This window comes from Carica papaya, chromosome 4 (assembly GCF_054855325.1).
Source record: "Carica papaya isolate Zhongbai chromosome 4, ASM5485532v1, whole genome shotgun sequence".
NCBI lineage: Eukaryota > Viridiplantae > Streptophyta > Magnoliopsida > Brassicales > Caricaceae > Carica > Carica papaya.
In genome coordinates this window covers 7,809,470-7,834,593 of record NC_142312.1, presented here as the reverse complement: position 1 = coordinate 7,834,593, position 25,124 = coordinate 7,809,470, and the positions used below count along the sequence as shown (strand labels likewise).

Here is a 25,124-nt window from a genome sequence, read left to right as displayed (position 1 = left end):
AGAGGCTTTAACGAGAGGTCCACTACCTTTGCTTTCTTACAAATGAATTCCAGAGATGCATAAGCTGTTTTTCGTCTTTGCTAACATCCACAAAATCATCAAGCATCTGCAACATACTAGTTCAATGTTACTGTCCAAGATCAAAAAAAAAATGTGAAAAAGGTTCATTCTGGCTGAAATTTGTATTTGTTGAGCTGAAAAGAAAATTATCAGATCTTTTCATACATAAAGTAAAGTAAAACTCAAAAGTTTGATCCTTTCTATGAAACTAACCAAGCAAAATTAAACGCCAAAAGAAACCATCTTGTAACAATGAACAGAAAGTTGAAGCAGAAGAATGCCAATATGAAGTGTAAGTATGGAGCTGATTACCATTTTGAATCTTGATGACAGATTATAACAACATAAGTAATTGACTCAAGTAGATCTCAAGACCAAATACAATCATTTGAAACAAGTTGACTCACTCATCATGATAATAGTCCCACATAATACTGCTTTGATCATTTAGCAGCAATTGCCAGATCAATGAAATATGTACTCATAAAGGAACTAAGGAGATTACCCAATCTCTGTCTTCTAAACACAAAATCCTAGTAGTGGTACTTAGGAATGTTACTATTCTGCACCATTTTTCATGGATAACTACTTTTAAGGTAATGGCCCTGACTCTGAAGTTAAGCGTGGGAATTCTGATATATTAGGTTATATCATTATCAGGTGGTGGAAGTTTCTGATCTCTAGTTTGTGGTGGAAGTTTCTGATCTCTAGTTTGTGGGTGATACTATTCTCTTCCTCCTATATGATCATATGAAGTTTTATAATGCCCTTACCATTTTACATGCTTTGAGAAAGTCAGGTCTGAAAATTAACTTGAAAGCAAAGAGATACAGTAGGTCTTGATGTTGCTGTGTAGAACTTGAAAGATCTAGTTGACTTAGTTGTCTGTAATGTCTCAAGGTGGCCTTTTCCTTTATCTTGGTGTTTCTTGAAGGTAATTCCAGAGCTCTCTCTTCCCAGGACAATTCTGATTAAAGACTCCTTGCTTGGATTGCTGGAAGGATGCTCTTTTTCCATGGGTGATCCCGTACTCTCATTTAGTCTTGCTCGTCTAGAATTGTGCTCTACTATCTTTCTCTCCTTAACATAATTAGAGGTGTTGCAAAGAGAAATGAGAGAGTTATGAGGAACTTTCTTTAGTATGGAGTGGGTGATTCCTCCAAAAGTTGTTGGTTACTGAAGTCTAATGGTGATCTTGATATTGGTAATTTTTGTTTTTGAATCAGCCTCTTATGCCTAATGACTTTTGGGTAGCATAAAAATGGATGAGATTCTGAAGTTATTGTTTTAAGGACAAACAGGAGTGCTTGAAAAAATACTTTGCCTTTATGATTCCTCATCTCACCTTTTCTTCTTGTGCAGAGCAATATGATGATTCATTTTCTTGGAACATGTCTTTACTTATGAATCTTAATTACTAGGAGGTTGATATGACCGCTACGCTTCACTATTCCTGATTGTACGAGCGTAGTTGCCACTTTGTCTTATAGATTGAATCATGTTCAACTTCACGAACTCGCTGCAGTTAGACAAACTAAATAATTATTTTTTTCACTTTGCGGACTCAAACAAATCCACCGATAAATCATACAGTTCATATCTTGCTACCATCAGTTGTGACTTCAAATATTTAATTAACAATTTCTTCTTAAATAAATTTTTTTGCAGAATTTTGTCCCTGCATTATTGTTGTGACAATGTTGATAATAATTATTCCAAAATCCTATTGCAGAGATACAGCCCTATCAACAGGCTAGTTAACCACTCAAACATCTTCAAATATTTCATTTTTTCTCACTTCAAATTGGATTGGGCTTTGCCCCTAAACTTGGAGATTTCCACTTTTACCTCTCCGTGATTTTGGGAGGAGTAAAGAGCATTCCACACTTTAGGGAGGGACTATCTCTGTAGGTCTTTGGGTCCTCAGTTGGAGAGAAATGCTAGAATTGAAATGATAATTTCTATTCTATTATCAATATGCAGGACTGGTTCTTAAGCTTAGTTTCTCCTGGGGCTAAAGCACACGGATCCGTTATGGGAATTTTTATTTCTACTTTGAGAGGGACTGAGTTACTATTTTGTATTGATTCTCTGGTTTTCTTTGTTCTCGTCTGTTCTTTTCTCTCCTTTTTTTTTATGGAGGATAGCTTAGCTTCCTTTAGGTCGTATCTCCTTTTTCTTTTCCTAATATAATTCCCTTTCTACAAAAATGATTAACCAAAAATTTCTATGGCTATAATTATTCCAAATTATCAACTTAGCTCCAATTTTTTAGAAAAACCAGTTGCATAAGCTTTGTCATCCTACATATAGAGTCATATATACATCTGACCACTTCAAGTTTTTATCTTTAGGACAGTATACAAAGAAGCCACTGAGAAATTTTTGAGAATAAAAATCTTACGCATCTACCAATTATATGAACTTCTGATCAAGTTCTTTTGAATATCAGAGGCTCAAAAAATAGCAAGCTTTATTGTCTGAACAGCAATTTAAATTGGCAGAATTATCAAACATACCCTGCGATCTTCAAGATCTGCAATGTCATCATCAACTTCATCTTCACTGTCCCGATCTGATATTACTTGCTCCAACGCCATTGGCTTCAAATGCAAAAATATGAAAGAAAATTTGCATCAGCTCGTGTATGTATGCATATATGTGTATATTGTTGCTTAGACACTTTCATGTTAGCACCAGACCTTTGTTGTACAAGACACAACATTGGTGGTTGGATATTGGATATGTATTCGATATTTGTTCTGCATGTTGGACGCTTGATGATATAGAAGTAGAGGTTATCATATATATGATGATGTAAAGATGGTGATTGAAGACTCTTAGATTAGAAGTTGAAAAAGAACTCACAATTATATCTTTTGCAACTAACAATGATGGTACTGAAAACTCCCATTAAAAAAAAATTTACCGTCGAATAATAAGTGGATTAATTAGTTGCTCCAAAAGCTTAAATTGATAAAAAGGCCCCGACTTTATCATATATTCTAATATGTCTTGTTGCATGTGTTAAAAAGAGTCTATATGTAAGTTAATATGTGAAGGTTAGTAGTAAAATATACCTACTTAATTAAGTTTTAGAGTTTCCTTTGCATACTTAAAATTGCATTTATATAGGACACAACTATTCAACAATAAAATTGTGGAAGAATGAGTTGTGAATTTTATCGAGCATCAAAAACTTTATATACTAAAGTCCCCAACAATTATACAAGGAAACCCGACACTTTCCCTCAAGTTGGTAGATATTATCTATCCTCAACTTGCCAATAATAGTCTGGAACATAGGATTACTCAACCCCTTGGTCAGTACATTTCCAAGTTGTAAAGTAGTAGCCATGTACGGTGTGCATATTAATCTCTATCTAGCTTCTCTTTGATAAGTGTCGATCAACTTCAATATATTTTGTCATATTATTTTACATAGTCGTGGATAATACTAATTGCTGATATATTATTGCAATAGAGTCTCATAGGTCCATTTCACTAAATCAAGTCTTCAAAAATTACTTTCAACCATAGGAGCTAACACACCCCTTCAACCATAACCCAAAACTCTGATTCAATAATGGATTGAGATACGACGTTTTGTTTATTACTTCTCTAAGTCACTAAATTTCCTCCAACAAAGGTACAAGATCCTCATGTAGACTTTTTGTTGACTAATGAATCTTCATAGTCAGCATCCATATATGCTACAAGGAGTAGCCTATTATTTCTCTTGAAAATGATTATCTTTCTTGGAGTACCCTTCAAATAACGGAGTATCATATAGGCAGCTTGCAAATGCACTTCACTTGTGCATGAACTGATTCACTACATTCACTGTATGTGCAATGTCTGTCATTCTATGTGACAAATATATTAACTTGAGAGCGATTTTTTCATATTCGCCATTCACAATAACAATAATGTCACTTACATATACGAGGAGGATAGTGACTCCAGTTGACTTTGAATGCTTAATGAACAGGATGTTGTCTCCCTGACTCTGCCTATACCACATGGATGACCCAGACAATGCCTTTTTCAATTTGTACACTCTGTTCATTTTTACTCTTTTAGTAATCTTGGGGGCATTTTCAAATAAATTTCTTCTTCCAATTCCCCATGCAGGAAGGCATTTGTCAGGGGCAAAATAATTCCTCACCCTAAACTTTTATCAAAGAAGGAATAGAAAAGAATAATCTTGTGTAATTGCTTACCCATATGTGCTAGTTAAAGTGTTATTATGTGACTTTTATGTAAGTGTATTTAGTTAAATGTTAAGTATGCATTAGGGAGGGAAATAAGTTTCTCATAAGACAAAGGTGGTATAGGTAATTCTAGAAATTAAAAAAATTAGAATTAATTATCCTTTTTGTATATATCCTCTGCTGTGGGGAAAACAAAATATAATGTCTGGATTCATTTTGGAATGAAAAATACTTTTCTACTCTAGAGATCATAGGGCCTCTCTATTTCACGAGCCTTAATTATTTCTTTAATTTCTAAGATAGGTAGAGGTAGAAAATCAAAGAAAAATGTTAATCTACCAACCGATTTCACTGTCAATCATCCTATAACGCAATCCGTAAGTAGGAGACTGTAACAAATTGATATTAGAGCCAATTGTCATGGGTGATCTACAATTTATGTTTGAAACATTCCTGCAAACGAATGAAGAGAATAAAAAGCACGAGAAATTAAAGTTTGAATTTTTGGTTGGATAGTCGGAAGAATTGTTGGCCAGAACAATCCAGAAAGATGTTGAAGAAGGCTATAGTCAGACAAAGCCCTTTCAGCATTTTAGAGATGGAGATACTAGATGAACCAGCTAGTGAAGGGGAAGAAAAACTGGATGCAGCCACACCTCTGAGCACAACCAGGACCAGCGGGTCTGGAAGGCCAAACACGCATGCTTCCCTGGACGCCAGACATGCGCACTCCCCAAGGCCTTTCTCGGGTGCCAACCTTCCCTGGTTGCATACCGTGGGTCTGGCCAGACTCCCCTGCATGTGCTGAGTGGGGTCTCAGTTGCTAGTTTCCCTCCTGTTGCAGATTTCAGTTTTGTGCCAAGGTATATGAAATTGGATATTCCATGATTCAATGAGTCCAGCAATCCTCTTCCGTGGACCAGATGATGTGAACACTTCTTCCAGCACCAGCACACAGCTAATGAAGAAAAGTGTCATAGCCTCTTTTCACTTGGAATGGGAAGAAATAATTTTGGTTCTTAAAATTGTAGGATTGGCTACATTTGACTTGGAAAAAGTTTAAACATATTTGTCATCTCCAATTTGAATAGTCGATTAGAAGCAACAAATTGGAAGAGTTGTGTGAATTGAAACATTTGGGCCCAGCGGCAGATTACCAACGTCGATTGGAGTTGCTTTCTGCACAAGCAAGTGCATTTACCCTGAAAATAAATGTTAAAATTTTTATTAGTGGCTTAAAGGAGTACATAGCCTTGCAGGTAGAATTGCAATACCCAGGATGTGAGCACTACCATGAATTTGCCAAGGTGATATGAGCGGAGGACAGTGCGTAATGTGGTTGAATCAGAATGGATGTGTAAAGCTGCCCCAATGGTCACTCAATCCAGTTCTGGCTGTTCTCCTACGACTGACCAGCAGTTGGCTACTGCTAGTCCCGTAAATAGAGGGGTTGTTCCAGCAGTGCGCATGGTATCCATCCAGGAACGTGAATGTTGGTGGATCCAAAATTTGTGTCTTAATTGTGATGAAAAAGTTCATCTCGGGCACCACTGTAAGCGACTCTTTTGGTTGGAAGTTGACGGACTGGATGTGACCGACAATAAAATAACAGAAAATGAACCTGGTAGTGCAATTGACAGAGTGGGCGAAGCTGAAATTTCCTTACATAGCATGTTGGTTGGCGAGGATGATGAAGGTAAAAGGTTTTATTGATCATACTTCCATCATTATTTTAACTGATGGAAGAACTTGTAGTTTCTTGGATGAGAACTTGGCAAAAGCCTTGAATAAGCCTGTTTGTTATGCTCCGCACGCATAACGCACAGCCAAGCCTCAGACAAGCGCCGAACGTGCTCGCACAAAAGCCGCCTAGCGCATGCGCAAATCTGCCACTTAGCCACGGGAAAAATCCCACGACGGGAAAAATCCCGATCCCGCGGGAATTCTCTGGGACATGCAAGAAAGGTCTTGAGGGTTGCGGAACGTGCCAGAGAACGTGCAAACGTGCCAGAACGTGCTAGAAATCTCCAGAAGCTGGGGGACGATTCTGGAAAGGGTGAGACAAATCAGAAAAATGCTCATTTGCCCAGCATGAGGTGGAATTTCTTGGCCACAAGATCGACGGCAAGCTGATGATGGACCCGGGAAAGATAAAGGCTATCCTAGATTAGGAGCCTCCCACTAAAGTACCCGACTTGAGATCATTCTTGAGGCTGGTGAATTATTACTGACGGTTCATTGAAGGTTATTCCGCCATAGCCTCACCTCTTACTGATCTTCTTAAGAAGGATCGTCCATAGAAATGGACATCATAATGCCAAACTGCCTTTGAAGAACTAAAGAAGGCAATCTCTCATGAGTCCGTCATGACCCTTACGGATTATTCTAGACCCTTCGAAGTACATACAAATGCCTCTGACTTTGCAATTTGGGGAGTATTGATGCAAGACGGACACCCCATTGCATATGAAAGTCCCAAGCTCAACAACACCAAACGGTGGTATATGGTCCAAAAGAAAGAAATGACGGCCATCATCCATTGTCTTCGGACCTGGAGGCAATACCTCTTTTGCAGTAAATTCGCTATCCTGACCGACAATGTAGCTACTATCTACTTCCAAATACAAAAGAAATTGAGTCCTAAACAAGCCTGGTAGCAAGACTTTCTGGCTGAATTTGATTATACTCAACAAAACAAGCCAGGCAAGACAAATGTTGTGGCGGATGTATTGAGTAGACGGGCGAAACTTGCCACAATTTCCGTAACTGCACCACAAAGTGATCTATTTAAACGTATCAAGGACGAGATGCAACAAGACTCTTTGGCTAAAAATTTGATGAAGCTCACGCACGAAGGAAAGACTTGGCGGTTTTAGGTAGAAGATGGCTTCCTCCTAACTACTGGTAATCGAGTTTTTGTACCAAAATTCGAGAATCTGCGGAAGGAAATTATTAAGGAGAGCCACGACACTAAATGGGCTGGCCACCCAGGTATGACACGCACATTAGCACTTATATAGTATCTTTATTACTGGCCCTGCATACAGGATGACATAGAGACCTACGTACAGACATGCCTTGACTGCAAACAAGACAAGGCCGAACAATAGCCCCCTGCTGGCTTACTAGAACCACTGCCCGTGCCCGAGAGGCCCTGGTAAAGTATCTCAATGGAGTTTATTGTAGGCCTACCAAAATCTGAAGGATGCAGATGCATCATGGTGGTCGTTGACAGGTTCAACAAATATGCCATCTTCATTCCAGTTTCGGCAGACTGCCAAGCGGATGAAGTCGCCCGCCTGTTTCTCAAGCATGTTGTAAAATTATAAGAGATTTTTCGAAGCATGGTCAGTGATAGAGATTCTCGCTTCACTGGCAAATTCTGACGAGAATTGTTTAAGCTGTTGGGGACCGAGCTGAAATTCTCAACCAGTTTCCACCCGCAAAGCAATGGGCAGACCGAGTGGGTGAACGTCGTGCTCGAACTTTATTTAAGGCACTATGTCAGTGCCCACCAACAAGACTGGACGGAGCCCCTCAATTTGGCTCAATTCTCTTATAATCTCCAGAGGAGTGAATCCAATGGCAAAAGTCCCTTTGAAATTGTTACGGGACAACAACCCCTCACGCCTAGCGCCATAGCTTCAACATATGGGGGTAGCAGCCCAATACCTCACAAACTTGCACGCGAGTGGCATGAGAATTTTGATATTATGAGATTTTGTCTTGACAAAGCCACTCGACGAATGAAGAAAAGGGCTGACGCCAAGAGGCGTCCAATGGAGTATTCTGTAGGTGAAACGGTGATGGTGAAGTTTCAACTCTACCAATTTAAATCCCTATAGAAAGTGCACAAGGGATTGGTGCAGAAATATGAGGGCCCCTTCCCCATCATCAAGAAGGTTGGCAGGGCCGCATACCAAATCCAACTCCCATCACGGCTCAAGAAATATCTTGTCTTCCACGTTAGCCTCTTGAAACCCTATCATGAAGACAGGGAGGATCCAAGTAGATGCGTATCTAAGCATGCCTCTACTGCCGTCAGCACTGAGTTCGACAGGAAAGTTGAATGCATCCTTGCGGACAGAGAGGTACAGAAGCATCGCGTGCCTAAGTACATAAAATACTTGGTGAAATGGAAAAATTTGCCGGATAACGAGGTCCCATGGGAACGAGAAGATTTATTGTGGTAGTTCACTGACGCTATCCAACGATACAAGGAGGAGAGCGCGCCGAGGACGTTTGCACGATCCAATGGGGGAGAATATTACATCCCGAGTGCATGACATGCAGCCAAGCCTTAGACAAGTGCCAAACGCACACGCAAATCTACTACTTAACTGCGGAAAAAATCCCATGACAGGGGAGAAAATCCCGATCCCGTGGGAATTCTCAGGAACACACAGTCCCGATCCTGTGGGAATTCTTTGGAACACACAGGAAATCTCTAGAAGCTTGCGGGATGTGCCAGAAAGCGCAGAAACGTACTAGAACGTGTTAAAAACCTCCAAAAGCTGGGGGACGATTCTGGAAAGGGTGAGACAAGTCTGGGAGTCTCTAGAAGCCCGCGGAAGCGAAATACTCAAGGAAGTTCCGGAAACTTCTAAGCTCTTGTAGGCTTTGTACATAATTCTAGAAATATCTTGTAAATTAATGTTATACTGTTGGATCATGTAAATCCTATTCGTCTATTTTGAAGGCCTCCTACTATAAATAGGCCTCTCCCCTCCCTTATTTTGTACATACACAACAACACAAGCATATTTTGTAGGAATCTAAAGCTCTCAATAAAAGTTCTCTTATTTCCTCAAGCTCGCTGTTTTCCCTTGCTCTTGGCTAACTCTTCTCACACTCTAAAGCCTTACTTGCTTAGTCTAAACCATCAAGATTGAGTAAGTACCGCACGGGTACCTTGAAAAGACTCACTCCGTGACATGTTGTCCATTATAATATCTTCCGAGTTGTGGTTTCTAATGGTGAGAAAATTCCTACAAGCGGTTTTTTGCCAAGCAATATCCGTGAAAATGCAACAGACAACTTTTTTTGTGGATTTTATTTTTATTACATTTTCTGGATTTAATATGATATTGGGAATCAATTTGTTACAAACACTAGACCCTATTATTTGATGTTTCAAGGCTATGCAGATGAGTTTTGTGTTCCAGGGCTCTAAAGTGACTTTGGCTCGGATGCCAGGATTTTCTTCTCCCATGCCTCTTAAAATTCTTACAGCTTTTGTTAAAGATGTGGGTCAATCAGTTTCTCTGAGTCAAATGTTGGTTAAGTTTGATAGCCTCTTCCAAGAGCCTAAGGGGTTGCCACCAGAGAGACAGTTTGACCGTCGTATCATATTGCACCAGATACTCCTACCATGGTAGTAAGATCTTTTCATTATCCTCACTTCCAGAAAAATGATATTGGGAAACAATCTTCCACTATGCATTAGAAGGGAATTATCCAGCCTGGCCAATCTCCATTTTTTTTTTTCCAGTGTTAGTTCACAAGGCAGATTCTACTTGAAAATTTTATGTGGACTGTAGAGCCCTCAATGCCAAAAGATTCAAGGATAAATTTCCAATTCTTGTTATTGAGGAGATGTTGAAAGAGATGCGTGGCCAAGTAGAATCTTCGCTTAGGTCACTATCAAATCTGTAGAAAATCTAATGACATTGCGAAAACAGCTTTCCGGACTCATCACAACTATCGCAAATTTTTGGTAATCCATTTTGGTCTCACCAATGCGCCTTCTACATTTCAATCATTAATGAATCACATCTTCCAGCATTATTTAAGGAAGTTTGTGTTAATTTTCTTCGATAATATCCTCATAGCTGATCATGGATTGAGCATCTTCAACACCTTCATATTGTTTTTAACATTCTTTGAAAACATGTGCTATTTCCCAAGAAATCTAAATGTACTTTTGCTCAAGTTTCAACGGCTTACCTTGGTCACATCATTTCTCAACAAAGTATGACAGTTGACGAAGAGAAATTGAAACTATGAAAAGATGGCCTCTTCCCACTTCTGTCAAGGCTTTGAGAGGATTCTTGGGTTTAACAGTGTACTACCACAAGTTTGTTAAAGATTATGGTGTTATTGCAGCTCCTATTACAAGTATGTCGAAAAAGCATGCCTCCTTTTGGTCTGATGAAAGTTGGCTAGCCTTTGAAACTCTCAAGAATCTTATGATGACTACACCAGTGTTAACTTCCAGATTTTACCAAGTTTTTGTTGTTAAGTGTGATGCTTCTGACCTTGGTGTTGGAAATATTACAACAGTAGGACTGCCTTATAACGTTTTCCCACGGTTCTTTGGCTCTATGTCACCTAGGCCTTCCTGCTTATGAGAAAGAGTTAATAGGGCTGCTCAAGCTGTCAGGCACTGTATATGTTATTTATGGGGACAAAAATTCAACATTAAAAGCCATCATTATAGTCTCAAGTTTTTAATTAGAGCGGTCCATTCTTAACTCTCCATATCAACATTGGATTGATTTGTTGTTGAGTAAGCTCTTGGGCTTTGATTTGTTGTTGAGTACAGAGCTGGAAAAGAGAATGTGGTGGCAGCACTTTGAACTCCACTCCAATGAGGGCTCTGCTATGCTAACCAATGCTTCAAAATCATGCAAGCAGGCTAAGGAGTAAGGTCAGTCTGGTACAAAGAAAGCAGGTGGAGAAAATCGAGACAAATTATAATACACTTTCTGCAAGAAACCAAAGCACAAAAAATAAAATACTGGAAAATTCCATGAAAAGCCTCCCACTTCCAGCAAAGAATGTAGATACAAAAATGTCTCACAAAATATCTAGGGACAGCCCCATTTGACAAATGAACCAGTGAAAGAACAGATAAAGAACTCAACTTGAGTCTCTAGAAAATCTCAGAACCAAGGGAATTATCAATGGAGCATGAGTTTGTAATATCCGGATTATTCCCAAATCTACTCTTGAATGTACACTGTCCTGAAACTATGCACTTTAGTACTAAATTTTCATGATTTAAATTGCAAAAGCAATCTTTTTTCCTTTTGATTGTGCCTTTTAGGATCAGTACCAAGGAAAGATGATTGGACATGAAGATAAGGAATGGATTATACATCCTTGAGGCACTTGGTTACCTCTCTCCTTTTTGTCTACTACCACTAAAGATCTGGCTCCACCAGAAAAGACATGTACACCTTTCCCTTTCTATCTTCAAGGTTATGTTTCACTCTGTATATAAATGTTCTAATAATGAAAATTTATACAATGGCATACATGAACTAGTTAAATATAGGCATGTAACATTTTCTATTAGTAATAAAAGAATCAAGTATCTTTTTTATTAATTCGTAGTAATTCTTGGGGTTCATTTTACATCTCAAATATTTATAGGGTTCGATAATTTGTTTTTTTATAAATGAGTGTACAAGAGTTACCTAGCCTTTTTTACTCAAGTTCAAATCTGATAAGAATCATGTACTTCTGCATCATCATGACATGGTAAAGACCCAACTTAGGATTCACAAAAAGCGATTTATGACTAACAATACTAAATACTTTTTCAACCAGACACTCTCATCCTGTTTTACCAGGAAGTGATTGTCCACAAATCATCTTATATCAATGCTCCACAACAAAATAGAGTGGCAGAAAGAAAAACAGTCACTACTACCGGGCCTTCTTGTTCCAAAAGCCTAAACAGTATTTTGAAGAAATCATTCTTATTACAACCTATCTTGTCAACCGATCACCATCCAAGATGTTAGATTTAAAAAGTCTCATGGAAGTCCTTTCTACATTTTATCTAGAGGTCTGTGTCACCAATTATCTTGTCTCCATGATATTTGAGTGTATCGTATTTGTTCATTACATCCACATCAACGAGGAAAACTTGACCCAAGAGCTTTCAGGTATGTGTTTGTAAATATTCTCAACTCAAAAGGATTACAAATATCAATATTCACCTACTAAAAAATTTTATGTAAATGTGGATGTTATATTTGTTAAAACTGAGTCCTCCTTTATCCCACCTTATCTTCAAGAAGAGCCTGTATCAAAAAATAACGATTTGTTCTTTTTTTACCTTACCTCATCCTTTATACCACCAGCAAATGACCTTCCTCAATCACCTAACAACCCAAAAAATAACTCCCGTCCATTACGTCAAAACTCAGAAAATGACTCAAGATCGGTGATTGTATATGACCCAAGATTCTCTCAAGTGTACTCAACAAGTAGGAATTTGGACCATGTACTGAAGTAGGTCCAAGCATAAAAGTTAAGTTCTGGAAATGAAGCAAATTTCAAGAATTCTTTTCCCATGGATATTGATATCCGTATTGTAGTTTAGAAATAAACTACAAAATGTACTAAGCACCCACTTATCCAAAATTTAAAATTGTGTTGTTTGACAAATGTTAACTATCTCACAAGAAATTTTTCATGAGTTTACATACAGTGTCTATCTCTAACATATTATCTAAGACATAACCGGAGGTATTATATTGTGTGAAATGGAAAAATGCTATGAGTATTGAAGTGTAGATATTAGAGAATAACCAAAAATGGAAGGTGATGGACCTACCTAAGGAAAAACAAATTGTGAATACAAATGGGTGTTACTATGAAGTATAAAATTGGTGATACAATAAAAAGATACAAAGTCGGGCTAGTGACCAAATGATATATCCGGATTTATGGAATAAATTATCAATAGACATTTGCACTTGCAACCAAGATGAACACAATCTAATTACTATAATTTTCAGTTGCCAACTATGAACTGCAACTGCAACAGTTTGATATGAAGAATATGGAGACATATAGGAGGAAATATAAATAGATATCTTACCAGGATTTAGAGAAAATATAGGAACCAGCAAAGTTTGAAGATTATAAAAGGCTCTATATGCACTCAAATACTAAATGAAAGTATGGTCTGGAAGGTTCAAAAAATGATGTTAGTAATGGAATACAAGCAAAATCAAGGAGATCAAACCCTGTTCATTAAGCACTCAGATTCAAAGGGAGTTATAACCTTGCTTGTGTATGTCGACGACATTATCGTGACAGATAACGATAAAAAAGAGATTAGTACTCAAAACATTACTTGGCAAAGAACTTAGAATTAAAGAACTAGAGAAACTCAAATACTTCACTAGAGTTAAAGTAGCCTACTCAAAACAAAGAATTTTTATCTTACAGCAAAGTGCATTAGTGACCTTCTAAAAGATATAGACTAGCTAGAATGAAAACTTGCCGGCATAACAATTGATCCCAACCATTAATCTGAATTAACAAAAAAGGACACAACAATTACAAGGAGATATACCCAACGCTAGTAGGGAGACTTACCTATTTGTAACATACAATAATATAAATTGCGGATATGGTAAGTGTGATAAGTCACTTTATGCACCAATCCCAAAGAAATGCATTTACAGAACATTATGAGCGCTACAATATCTTAAAGGAACAACAAGAAAAAGTATCATGTTCAAAAAGAATATTGGATTATTCTTAAAAGCTTATATTAATGTCGACTATGTTGGGTCAGTAATGGATAGAATATCTATTACAGGTTATTACACATTCGTTAGAGCAAATTTAACCAGATGGAGACGTAAAAAAAGATTGTGGTAGTAAGATTTAATGCAGAATCAGAATTTTAAGCAATGACACAAGGAGTTTATGAGTTATTATGATTAAAAAATTATCTTGGAAGACTTAAAAGATTAAATGGGACGACCATACGAGAGTCTATTGTGACAAGTCGACAATCAACATTATCTATAATTTAATACAACATGGTAAGATAACATATATTAAAGTTGACAAACATTTCATTACATAGAAGCTAGATACTGGTTTGATTTGCACATCCTACATGTCTACTAACTCCCAACTTATAGACATGCTCACCAAAAGCTTGAGCAATTCAACATTTCAGACAATCATTGCCAATGTGGAAATGAACAATATCTGTTCACTGACTTAAGGGGGAGCATTTGAAAGTGTATATACGTAATTTGTATGTGAGGGTATAATAATAAAATACACCTACATATTTATGTTTTAGGTATCCTTTTCTATACTCTCATGATCCTATGTTAACCTCATAAGGTGGAAACCTTCTCTAATGCATCTCAAACAAGTATTCCAAAGAAAATGAGATTCATACATTGACCTGTCTTCCAGATAATACTGGGAGGGAAAATAAGAGGGGGGAGGGGACAACAATGAGAAGTATGTGACAACTAGACAAAGAAACTAGTTTGTCATGCTTAAGATTCAACTACTTCCACACAATTCTGGCCAGTGTAAGAGGATGCAGAAGCAAACAATTATCCTAATCTCACTCAAACAACTTCCAACCATTGAAAGAACATGGTGCTGTGGTTATCTTATAGTATCAAATGTAATTAAAGCTCTACTTCCTTGCAAAACCTGAAACTTCACTGATATAAAAGCGAACTAAAAGATATTTAATCTAACTTCACGGTTTAGGAGTTGTTTTTAAGTTACTCCCTCGCACAGCTATGTGACATCAATAGAAGTTGAACAGTTAGCAGCCTATACATATTTACATAACTTTAACCTAATACATTCAGATCTGCTGTGAGAACTCTCTTTTTGTTATGCCATATAATCCTGGATTTATCGGAATGACTTGTTTTTCTCAATTCTAATTTCTCCCCCCGAGATAATCTATCTTACCCTACAGGATTTAGTTAAAGTTAGAATATGTTAGATTTACAAGATCAACAATTAAAGAAGCCAAAAATAAAATTTAAGATAAAAAGTCACCTGAACTCTGTGGGAATGATAGAACTGGCGTTTCTGCAGAAGCATGCGGCTGGAAGAGAAATTAGAAAAAGGAAAGCAAGAAAATGAATCAGCAAAGGCAGAATTTAGACACTGTTAAGTAGCATAGCTCTCTCTGGGTAATCTTTGTATTTATGAAGAGAAACGTCAGAAAATCTGGAAGTAACCTAAAGATAGAGACATGGGTCAAACAAACAGAACATACCTTTTAGATTCAGAACGTTCTATAGATAACTTCCTCATTTTTGTGGCAGGAAGTGCTGGATCACTTGCACATGGTGCTTTTACATACTCACGGTCAACAGAAGATTGAGCCATGGCAATCGGAACACTTGGAGCATTGCAGATGGATGAAGGACAGCCATCATACTTTGTCACATTAGTCGAATCTGAACTGCAATACTCTGCATTATGCCATCCATTCTGAAAGTCTTTTCCAGCAGGAAACAACTTAGAAGCCCACTCACCTTCGCATAGAAGAATACTAAAAACATCTCAGTGGACTCTACCAAAGGCCTTAGAAAGGAAGAAAAGAGTTGTAGGATTTCATTTCCTAGCTAATACATGATAAATTTGGTAGGAGATTGACATGAATTGCAAATTATTGAGGAACAAGATTAATGGTGAAATAATCCATGCACTTTCAGTAACTTTTTTTTCAGAAAGTTACTGAAAGTGCATGGATTATTTCACCATTAAGAAAAAATTTATTTCTATCATTAAGAAGGTATTTTACCATAAAGTGAATAAATATTCAAATTTCTTACATCCTTAAGAATTTATCATCAATACTTGAACAAAATATAGCAAGAGAGAGAAAAAAAAGATTTTTTAAAGGTTCCTGCTCTAATACCATGAAAATTTGTAATTAAATTTTCTATTTTTAAATTTTTATTCATGGTACTTTATTTACAAAAGTTACATGTAAATATGATACTCAATTTAAGGAATCGGTATCTGCACTGCATTGCATGTTGAAACAATAGTAGTGATCTAGTTATTGCCATTCACCTTTCAGGAGATTGGCATAATCTGTAATGGACCTACTTGTTTTGTGAAGGTGGTCTTGATCTTTAGTTCATAAATCTGAGCTGCATCTCGAACTTTAGAATAAGTTTGTTAAACCATCTCCCTAATTTCTTTTGCAATTAGTAGGAACATGCAAGTGTAACTGACTTCTGGTATCATGAAGTTCCAAAGCCAAACCATGAGTGTGGAGTCTTCTTCATCCTATGCATCAAATCGAGGATCTCTTGGTTGTGGACCTATTCCTGAAGGTGGTCAATTTTTTCTTTACCTTTTAGGACAGTACGAATCAATTGTGACCACTTTAAATAATTCTTTTTATTCAACCGATTGACTGCCTGAATGTGTGGTAATTCTCCAGCTGGATATTGCGATGCAAACCCTTTAGGGTTGGTCCTGGTGGCTGGTAATAACACGACTTTTGTGATGGTTGAGAAAGTGTTGGAGTACGCTTAAGCAGGAAGAATGGCTGGCGCAGTCAGTAGAACAACCCGCAACCTGAAGGAGGCACAGTGGCTACTGGAGATGCAGCAATAGCTGGAGGTGTACGGCTACTGATGCAGCTTGGAGTGGTGCAGCTGCTGATTTAGAATAGTGCAGCTGAAGGAGATTCAGCGGCTGAAATGTCTGCGAGTTGGCTGTTGTGGACCAGCTGGTTTCCTCCGGCTACGAAGACAACCCTAGTTTATGGTTTTATGTTTTGTTTTTTTTCAGCGATAAAGGCTTACTAAAGTTTGTGAAAAAGTTAGGATATTTTTCTACAACTTTGATACCATGTGAGAGAATAGAATATTATGCTTTATTATTAAATAATTTGGTTCATATAAAAACAGCTTTTAGTATAAAGAATGAAGCCCTTAAATTAAGTATGTAAGAGTATTTTACTACAGTACCTTATTTATTAAAATAACACACAGACACTTTTCAACACCAACCTCTTCCTTTAAGCTAAGTCGTTGTGTGATCAATAATGCAGTCTCCTTATTTAAGGTTCTTTATTCTATTCCGAAGCTCCACCTCAACCTTTTCAATAGTTGATATAAGTATTATGAGTTCCATTTCTTTTCTTTTTCCTCTTCTCTTCTGCGTGCCTTGGAGGCTTTTGTTTAGATTATTTCTTACTTTTGGGTACTTGGGGGTTTTATCTGCCCTTGAGTGTTCTCTTCCTTTGAACATTATGGGAGGTGGTTTTAAGAAGGCAGCCAATGCTTTGGGAGAGGTGCTCTCTTCACTGGCCTATGGGTGCTATGACTAAAGCATAATGAAATATTGTTCATGGGTCCTAGGCCAAGGCTCATGGGTTTTTAAGGATGTTTTTCAACTTTTCAACAGCGAAATTGAGAAGTGTAGCATTTTTCTTTTTGTATTTTCTTTTTCCATTTTGTTTTCTTCTTTTAGGAGAAATCCTTATACACTATTCGTGTGTTTTGATCTGTTCTTTCTATTGATACTTATTTTCTGTAAGAAAAACTATTCTGTTTAGAACAACAGTTCTACAAAAACTCTAATGTTACAGGGAGCTTTGACCTACTAAATTTGTGGGAACATTGAAATGGATGTTAGGCTCTTCGTTAATGATAACACAAAAGATATAAAAGCCAACAAAGCTGTACTTCATCTCCCCCACCTATTATTGAAACCTTTCCTCAACACAACCTAAAAAAAATCCCTAACTAATCCTGTCATAAGTTCTGAAGAGCCAATACAGGAAAATAATTATGGAAATTTTACTATTAAAGGGAATAACAAGTAATAAAAGATATAGGGAGCTTGAACATAATACTCAGAAGAAAATTAACAAAGAACTAAATTAGAGATTTTGAATCTCAATAATCAATTAAATATCTGAATAATGTTTGCATAATAATCATAAGAGTTTATCAAATAATAAGTTAAAGTACCCTATCTATAAGCAGAGAACACAAAAAAGAAATAAGAGGAAAAAAAAAACAGGAATTCTCATGTCTATACAAACATTCTAATACATAGGAAAGACTAATTACCTCCTCCATTACAGGAAAAAACTAGAAAGGAAGATTTAAAATCTTCTTACTATTTTTCAGTACAAAACTTCACATTAATGATTTTTTTTACTTTATTAATTTTGCATCATTGTCCGCCACTAGAAGAGATGGACTCAAGTGAAGTAGAGTGAAGATGCAATTCTAAGAAATTTGAATTAGGTTAAGGAAATTAGTCTTTAGAAATCCAAGAAGTTTCATAATCCAGACATCCACTTCTTACATTCATGACTGAATCCTCTATTTGACTATTTGATGACGATATTTTTATCTTCATAATTGTACTTATTTCATTCTCTTCTTAATGATATTTCTTTTCATAAAAAGGAAAAATCCAGAAGCCTGCACCATTTTACCAGATAGTATCAAGAATCACCATTGGAAGTAACAAATGATTCTTCAAGGATAATTTCAACCTCTTCCTTGCCTTCTTGAAGGAAAACATGGCAACAAAAGAGACTGAAGAGTGCGTTGGTAATGTGTTAAAACCTTTCGCACTTAAAAATAGAAAATTGGATTAATATCCACAAAAAGGCTAATCAAGCAAATATGCATTAGGTTCAAGAAATCCAGCAGTCGTGCAAGCTCGAGCATGTCATTTTTTTGCAAACTGTTTAAAATAGTTTTTGGTATGGAAGCAAATTATAACAAATTTGCCACAAAACTTTCTTCTTTATGATGCACAACACTGCAAGTTTATAACCCACAATACCTAAAGCAATCTTTTAACTAATCTCAGCATGCAAGCTATGAATGTGTTTGGAAAAAATAAAATAAAATTGGCAGGCTCAAAAATTTAGTATCAGGCCATAGTGGGAGAAGGTCAACAGGAGAATAATTCTGAACAATCTTAAAACAATTCTTCCAGTTAACCTGCTAATAGAATTGTTTTGAGCAAATTCAGTAGTTGACAAGAATAAGTCCAATTACCTTATTTCTCTCCAAAAGTAGGTCATCCAAGCTTCAACTAACCATATTTATTTATGCTAAAGGTGTTTTACGCACTCTAAAATATCAATAACATGTTTGTGAAAGAAAATGAAGACAGGTTACGCAAAACGTGTTTTAAGTTAAGAAATCAAAACCTCAATAATCATGCAAGACTTATTTTATTGGTGGTAAGTTTGATGGCGCCAAAGCAAGTAAAGACATCTTAAGAGGCAATTGCCAGAGAAGAAATTACCATCATCTTTCTCCAAAAAGTGTGCCCCTTCGCCATCTAATCCGGGTGAATCCAAGCCCAAGAATTTTACGCTAACATGCTTACCACGAACAAAATCTTTTGGCCTGCGCTTCCGTGGCTTTGAGCTGCACCATTTTATCTTTTAATTCCCAATATTCATGCTCATAAGAAGAATAACGCATCATCTAGAAGCAATTAGGAGTTTTTAGAACATTTTATCCTACCAAAAGAAAAATGTTTGTAGTCGTGGGTCTACTCCACTTGCTATTGTCTGTAACAAGAACATATAAACCAAATTTCAGTAGTTTGAAAGAACGAATTCATGCCAATGAATTGAATTATGATTCTCACTAAGAGACCTATAAAGTTGAAAGGCTTGTCAGATTTCATGACATTTACAATTTCTTCACTTTTACTAAATTGCCTAAGATTTAACATGATAAGAATTGTAGTTGAAATAGGAAACTGTCTGTAGTTGTGATTAGTAACTTAAAAAGGCCAACTAATAAAGAGAATAGGTAGTAAGTATTTAACATTTTTTCAATCTCAATAATTTCGTTCTTCATTTTCTTCTCTCTCCTAGTTCTTATGTTTTCTTCTCCTTTTGCTATTAGTTCTTAACCACCATATTACCCTTATCTTCAATCTTTTCGATCCCCATTCCCTTTCCCTTTTCTATCCTACTATGTCAGTTGACATCAGAGTTTGATCTATATCCTAACTCTTCTAATGAAGAACAGTTGCATTAGAAAAATTGGCCAAAAAATGCAACACCCTAGCAGTCACTGCCTCAACAATTCACCATCATTCTCCCTGATCAACCAACAACTAGCAACAAGCATCAATAAACTTACTCACCACCTAAATATTCATGCTAAAGGTGAACAAAGACCGCTAGAAATGCTGCCCTCATTTCGAGAACTAATCTGCAACAACAAGCCACAAACCATTCCCAACAGAAACATAAAAGGACTTTTCGTTTGTATGTCTTAACGTCAACAATTAGAGGCATCACAATATTGAACTCTTTGTATACACGCTTGAGAATCATAATATTTTGGGATACTCCACGCCAACTTATGTATGTCAAAATACTCATTGGATAAATAAAATACATACAATATAAATTGCTTGGATAAATAATACAAAAACATTAATTTCCTATATACATCTTTTCATGCATTGTCACACAATTTGAAAAGAATCAATGATAAAATTGTCTTAAAACTTTTCAGCTCTATATAATTCAAGAGCCATGGTGTCATATTGTGTTCAAACATCAAATAAAAATTAATTGAAGTAGTTAAGGTGAGATGATCTAACCTACCAAGTTTGTTTAAGAAATTTATGATAGCTGCAGGACTGATTACAGTTTAAGCTCTTCAAGTTTTGACTCGTAATGCAATTAGAATTTTTTAAAAAGCAAAAGTGTCATTGAAATATTATATTGATTTTTATGATTCCAATTCTTTTTTGAAATAATTAATGATACCAAATACTTATTTTGTGCTAATGAATATTCTACAAACTCCTGCTAATGAAGATATGCAGCAACGATCGAGGAAGAGCGTTTGAATTTGAAGAATATCAGGGGAAATGATGAACAAAGAAGAACAAGAGAAGACTCATAGTTGGTAACAACTTTACTTTCCTTTTATGTGAAAAAAAAAATCAAATTTATTGACCATTTATATGAAGTCAACAGCTCAACTTGCCAATAAATTCACAAAATCCTTCGAGAGGTTGAGTGAAGCTGTAATACCCGCGCTCGGAAAATTGGCTCGGAATAAATTTTATTAATTTAGAGATGTATAAAAAATAAAACAAAATACATTTTATAAATTAATTTAATGAAATTTTTATTTTATTTGAAAAAAATAAATTAGGAATGAGATTGAAAATAATTTTAGTAAAAAGGGGTAAAAACTTGGGTTCGGAGGGTGTTTCTTAAAGAAAAATCGAAAACTGGGGGTCAAAACGTAATTTTGAAACATATTTCCATGTAGGACCGCCCAGTTAGCAGTCCTGACAAAACGAAGCGCGTCTCGTGGCAAGGCACGCTGACTCGGTGCCACGCGAGAGGCCACGCTGGCGATGCGCATGCCCCGCGATCGGACGACCCAGAAGCTTTCCGGCGTGTGTGGACAGTCCGGATCTGTTCCTTCAGGCGCAATTGAACCATCGCAATCAAACGCGATGAACGGTTCAGATTTGTTTCTTCCTTAGGCGCGATAAGACGATCAAGATCAAACGCGATGAACGACCTAAATTCGTTTTCTCCTTAGGCACGATCGAACAGTCGAGATTAAATGCGATGAACGGCTCACATTAACGCGATAAGGTTATAAATATTTCTCATCACAAATAACCTGAACCCTATCTGCCAGCCCCCGCCGGAGAAGAACCAGTCACCGAAGAAGGGAGCCGACCACCGTCCGCCGCTATACCGGAACCACCTCTGACTGCCAAAAAAGGTAAAAACTCTCTCACCCTCTCAGAATTCGATTCCGAGCACCCATGTGGCTATATCGGAGCAAAACAAGCAGCGGGTGAGCCGAAAATCGCGGGTAAAACCTGAAGGCGCCGCTGCAGAGAAAACCCGCAGCTGCCTCCGATGAGCCCCTTCCCATTTTCTGTTTCGTGCGATTTTTCCACCGTTGTGTTCACCGTTCTGTTTTCTACAGGTTGAACGAAGAAAAACCCTCAGCCGCGAAGGTGAGCCGGTAGAGCCGCCGCACCGAAAAATTCAACCGCCAGTAAGTTTTCATATTTTAATTTTTTTTCGGCCAACCGAATCCCCCTAACGTGTTTTCTCATAGGGATGGGTATAAAACTAGCCAAAACCGACCAAAACCGGCCGAAAACAGCCAGACCAAGACAAACCGCCGCTGCGGGCAACGGTGCCGTCACCGGAGCACGACGGTGTCGTCACCAGAGCACGGCGGTAATGCTGTGTCGGAACCCCGAAATTGGCCAAAAAAAGATTTTAACACCGATTTTGGGGTTTTGGTGTATTTTTATATACGCGAAGTGTATTTTAATCTCCGTAGAAAAATTTAGGAAAATCGGAGACCAGCAGTAAGCGCACTAGAAAGTTCGGTGTTGCGGATACCAATTCGAATAAGAATTCCTAATCTTATTCTCTATTATAAAATTGAACCTTAATAATCGATAATATAGTATTTTGTATAATTTAAAAAACTTTGAGAATAATTACAGATTACTAATGGAGCCGGAACCGGTTAATTATTTACTGTTTGTCCAGTTTAACTGATTGTTTGATTTTACAGCTTTAAATGCATGATAATATACTGAAATGGTTAAATGACTTAGTTGTGCTTCCTTGATACATGTATTATTTGTCTTGCATGATTTACGGTTAATTTGTAAAATTGAAAATTAATTTGTAAACGGAAAAACTGTTTGGTTAAGAGAATTAATGAATAGTTGTCTTACTGGATATCTTACGAGATGGTGGACGGACCGAATACATAAGGAACCCTATCGTGAACATTATCTCATACCGAACGGGGTATTGAGGGATGGTATTTTTGGCGTTCATACCGGACGGGGTATGGGGCTGGCCCGACTCACCTTCATACCAGATAGAACATCAAGGAATGGTATTTTGGCGCTCATACCGAACGGGGTATGGCTGATTAGTTGATAAGTTTAGATATTGCACGCATAGTGGGACATCCCTATGGACCCCCAGGGATACCAGTAAGCAAATAAAAAGATAAAGTTGTTGTCATTACTCATATAAATATAAGATTATGATGTTATTGGAGTTATTATCTCTATAGTTTGGTTTTAGAAATCTCGCAACGATAAATATGCAATAAATTGTTTTATTTATAATAAATGAATTTACCTAAATTAATATCTCAATTGGTTATTTTTATAATTTTTACCAACCTTCAGTTTCTGTACTGGTGAGTAGTGTGATATTCTTATTGGGCTACTGTAACTCACCCTTTCATTAACTATTTTAGATCAAAATGACCAAGATCCAGATTCTGATCAACAAAAAGGTTGTAAATAGTTCACCATCCGAACTCCCTTCAAAAGGTAGTGAAGGTCGTCTTAGGATGCTCAGTTGTTTATTTTTCATTTATTTCTTTAATTTTCACTTTTTTTTTTAAAAGGTACATTCCCGTATCCATATTGGGCATTCTAAATTATTGTGTAAAAAATGTAAACCCTAATTCCATTATTACGCTTCTGCATTCAATTTATGATTTTATTTTCTTTTAAATTCCGAGTCTTTATAGAAGTTTATTTGTAACAAGATTGGCACACATGATATATACGACCAATCTTGAAGAGTGTTGCCTGTGGTTTATAAGTCCTTCATTGTTGTACAATGGTGCTTTTTAGCCCTAGAAAAGAAGGTCAATCTGATTTAAGCTTTTGTTATCAAAACGATTACATATTACAAGGAGGAAAGAGATCCACATAGGAAGGATTCAGTATCGTCCAAAATGCAAAAGAGAAAAAAAAAAAAAAAAAAAAAGGAGAAAAGTTAGCTAATCAGAAGAAAGAAGAGCAAGCCAATCTCAGCTTAAAATTGATAAAGAAATATCATTGAAGTATCCATTAACCTTGGCACGTAAAGAAAATAAAAAATAAACTTTATCCTAAAGAAACAAAAAATGGTTATACATGAATTCTGACAGATTCTTGCAGTCCGCTCCAAAAAGATCACCATATAACCTCGAATATAGTCCTATACCAAAGAGCTTTAAGGTCCCTCTTCATTATTGGGCCCAACAACACAAAAGAAAGAAAACCCTCACACATACTAAAAGAAATATAGGAGATGCCTAAAGTCTACAAAACCTAGCATCATATTCTCCAATCCATCCCACAATGCAAGAAAGAATACTTATGAGTCTCAGCACTATGATAACACATCACATACATCCCTGGTGACAAAGCATGATTCAACCTATGTTGTTAAAGGAAATAATAGTACTAAAGTCTATTGTCAAATGTGCTCGAAACAAAAACTTTCACCTTAAGGGGAAGGTAAGGGCTTACAAAGAGGACTACTCTATATAACGAATCGCGCCAGGAAAAGCATGTACAGTTTACGAGAGTACAAACCTGAGAAATCCAAATACCAGATCCTATAGTCTGGATGATAAGAAAATTCCATAGAATTAAGAGATTGTACTAGCCATGCTTTTGCTTCAAAATGGTTAAGATTTCTTAAGAAAGCCAAATCCGAAGGTAGAAAACTATTTTACCGAATCCTAACACAGGATATGGGAGAAAAATACTTATTAATCAATAGATAAGAGCTCGAGAAAAGAGAAGCAAGAGAAACATTGTTAATCCATACCAAGCTCCATCATAAATAGTCTTCTCGAACTCTTATAAGTGCTCCAAACAATGACTTCAGAATCTCACTCGTGCTGGGTGAGGTTCGGAATTGCTCTTTATAACTTTGTTTACAAATAATAGGATTCCATATGAAATCTCTATAACCATTTACTTAAAGGAGACAATTTATTCCAATTACCGAGACCTCCCTCTTCGCCACTCCAACTTCTCCCCTAATTAACTAAGTGATCTCTATCTCTCCTACACTCACTCAATCTTGATCAAAGAAAAGATCTAAGCACCCTCTCAATCTTATTAGTTATCCCTTTTGAGATTTTAAAAGAGAGATGAAGTACAATCGGGTAATAGACAAACACAACTGAACAAGAGTAACCCTATCTGCAAGGGAGAAAAGATCACATTTCCAATACTCCTAATGTTTGGAGAACTCACAAACCACAAGATCACAAAAGTAACAAGATC

At 36.8% G+C, this 25,124-nt stretch overlaps 1 protein-coding gene across 4 annotated transcripts in view; it reads right to left on the bottom strand.

The window, feature by feature from the left end:
* The window catches only part of VRN2 (VEFS-Box of polycomb protein), a 53,675-nt gene that overhangs the window by 3,122 nt on the left and 25,429 nt on the right, over positions 1-25,124 (bottom strand). For all 4 annotated transcript variants that reach the window (XM_088217691.1, XM_088217694.1, XM_088217693.1 and 1 more), the window contains 6 exons: positions 19,538-19,584; positions 19,314-19,438; positions 15,289-15,550; positions 15,066-15,114; positions 2,580-2,663; positions 27-106 (listed from right to left, as the gene is read on the bottom strand). In XM_088217691.1, the coding sequence (XP_088073817.1) occupies positions 27-106; positions 2,580-2,663; positions 15,066-15,114; positions 15,289-15,550; positions 19,314-19,438; positions 19,538-19,584 (647 nt within the window). The remainder of the gene's footprint in view (positions 1-26; positions 107-2,579; positions 2,664-15,065; positions 15,115-15,288; positions 15,551-19,313; positions 19,439-19,537; positions 19,585-25,124) is intronic.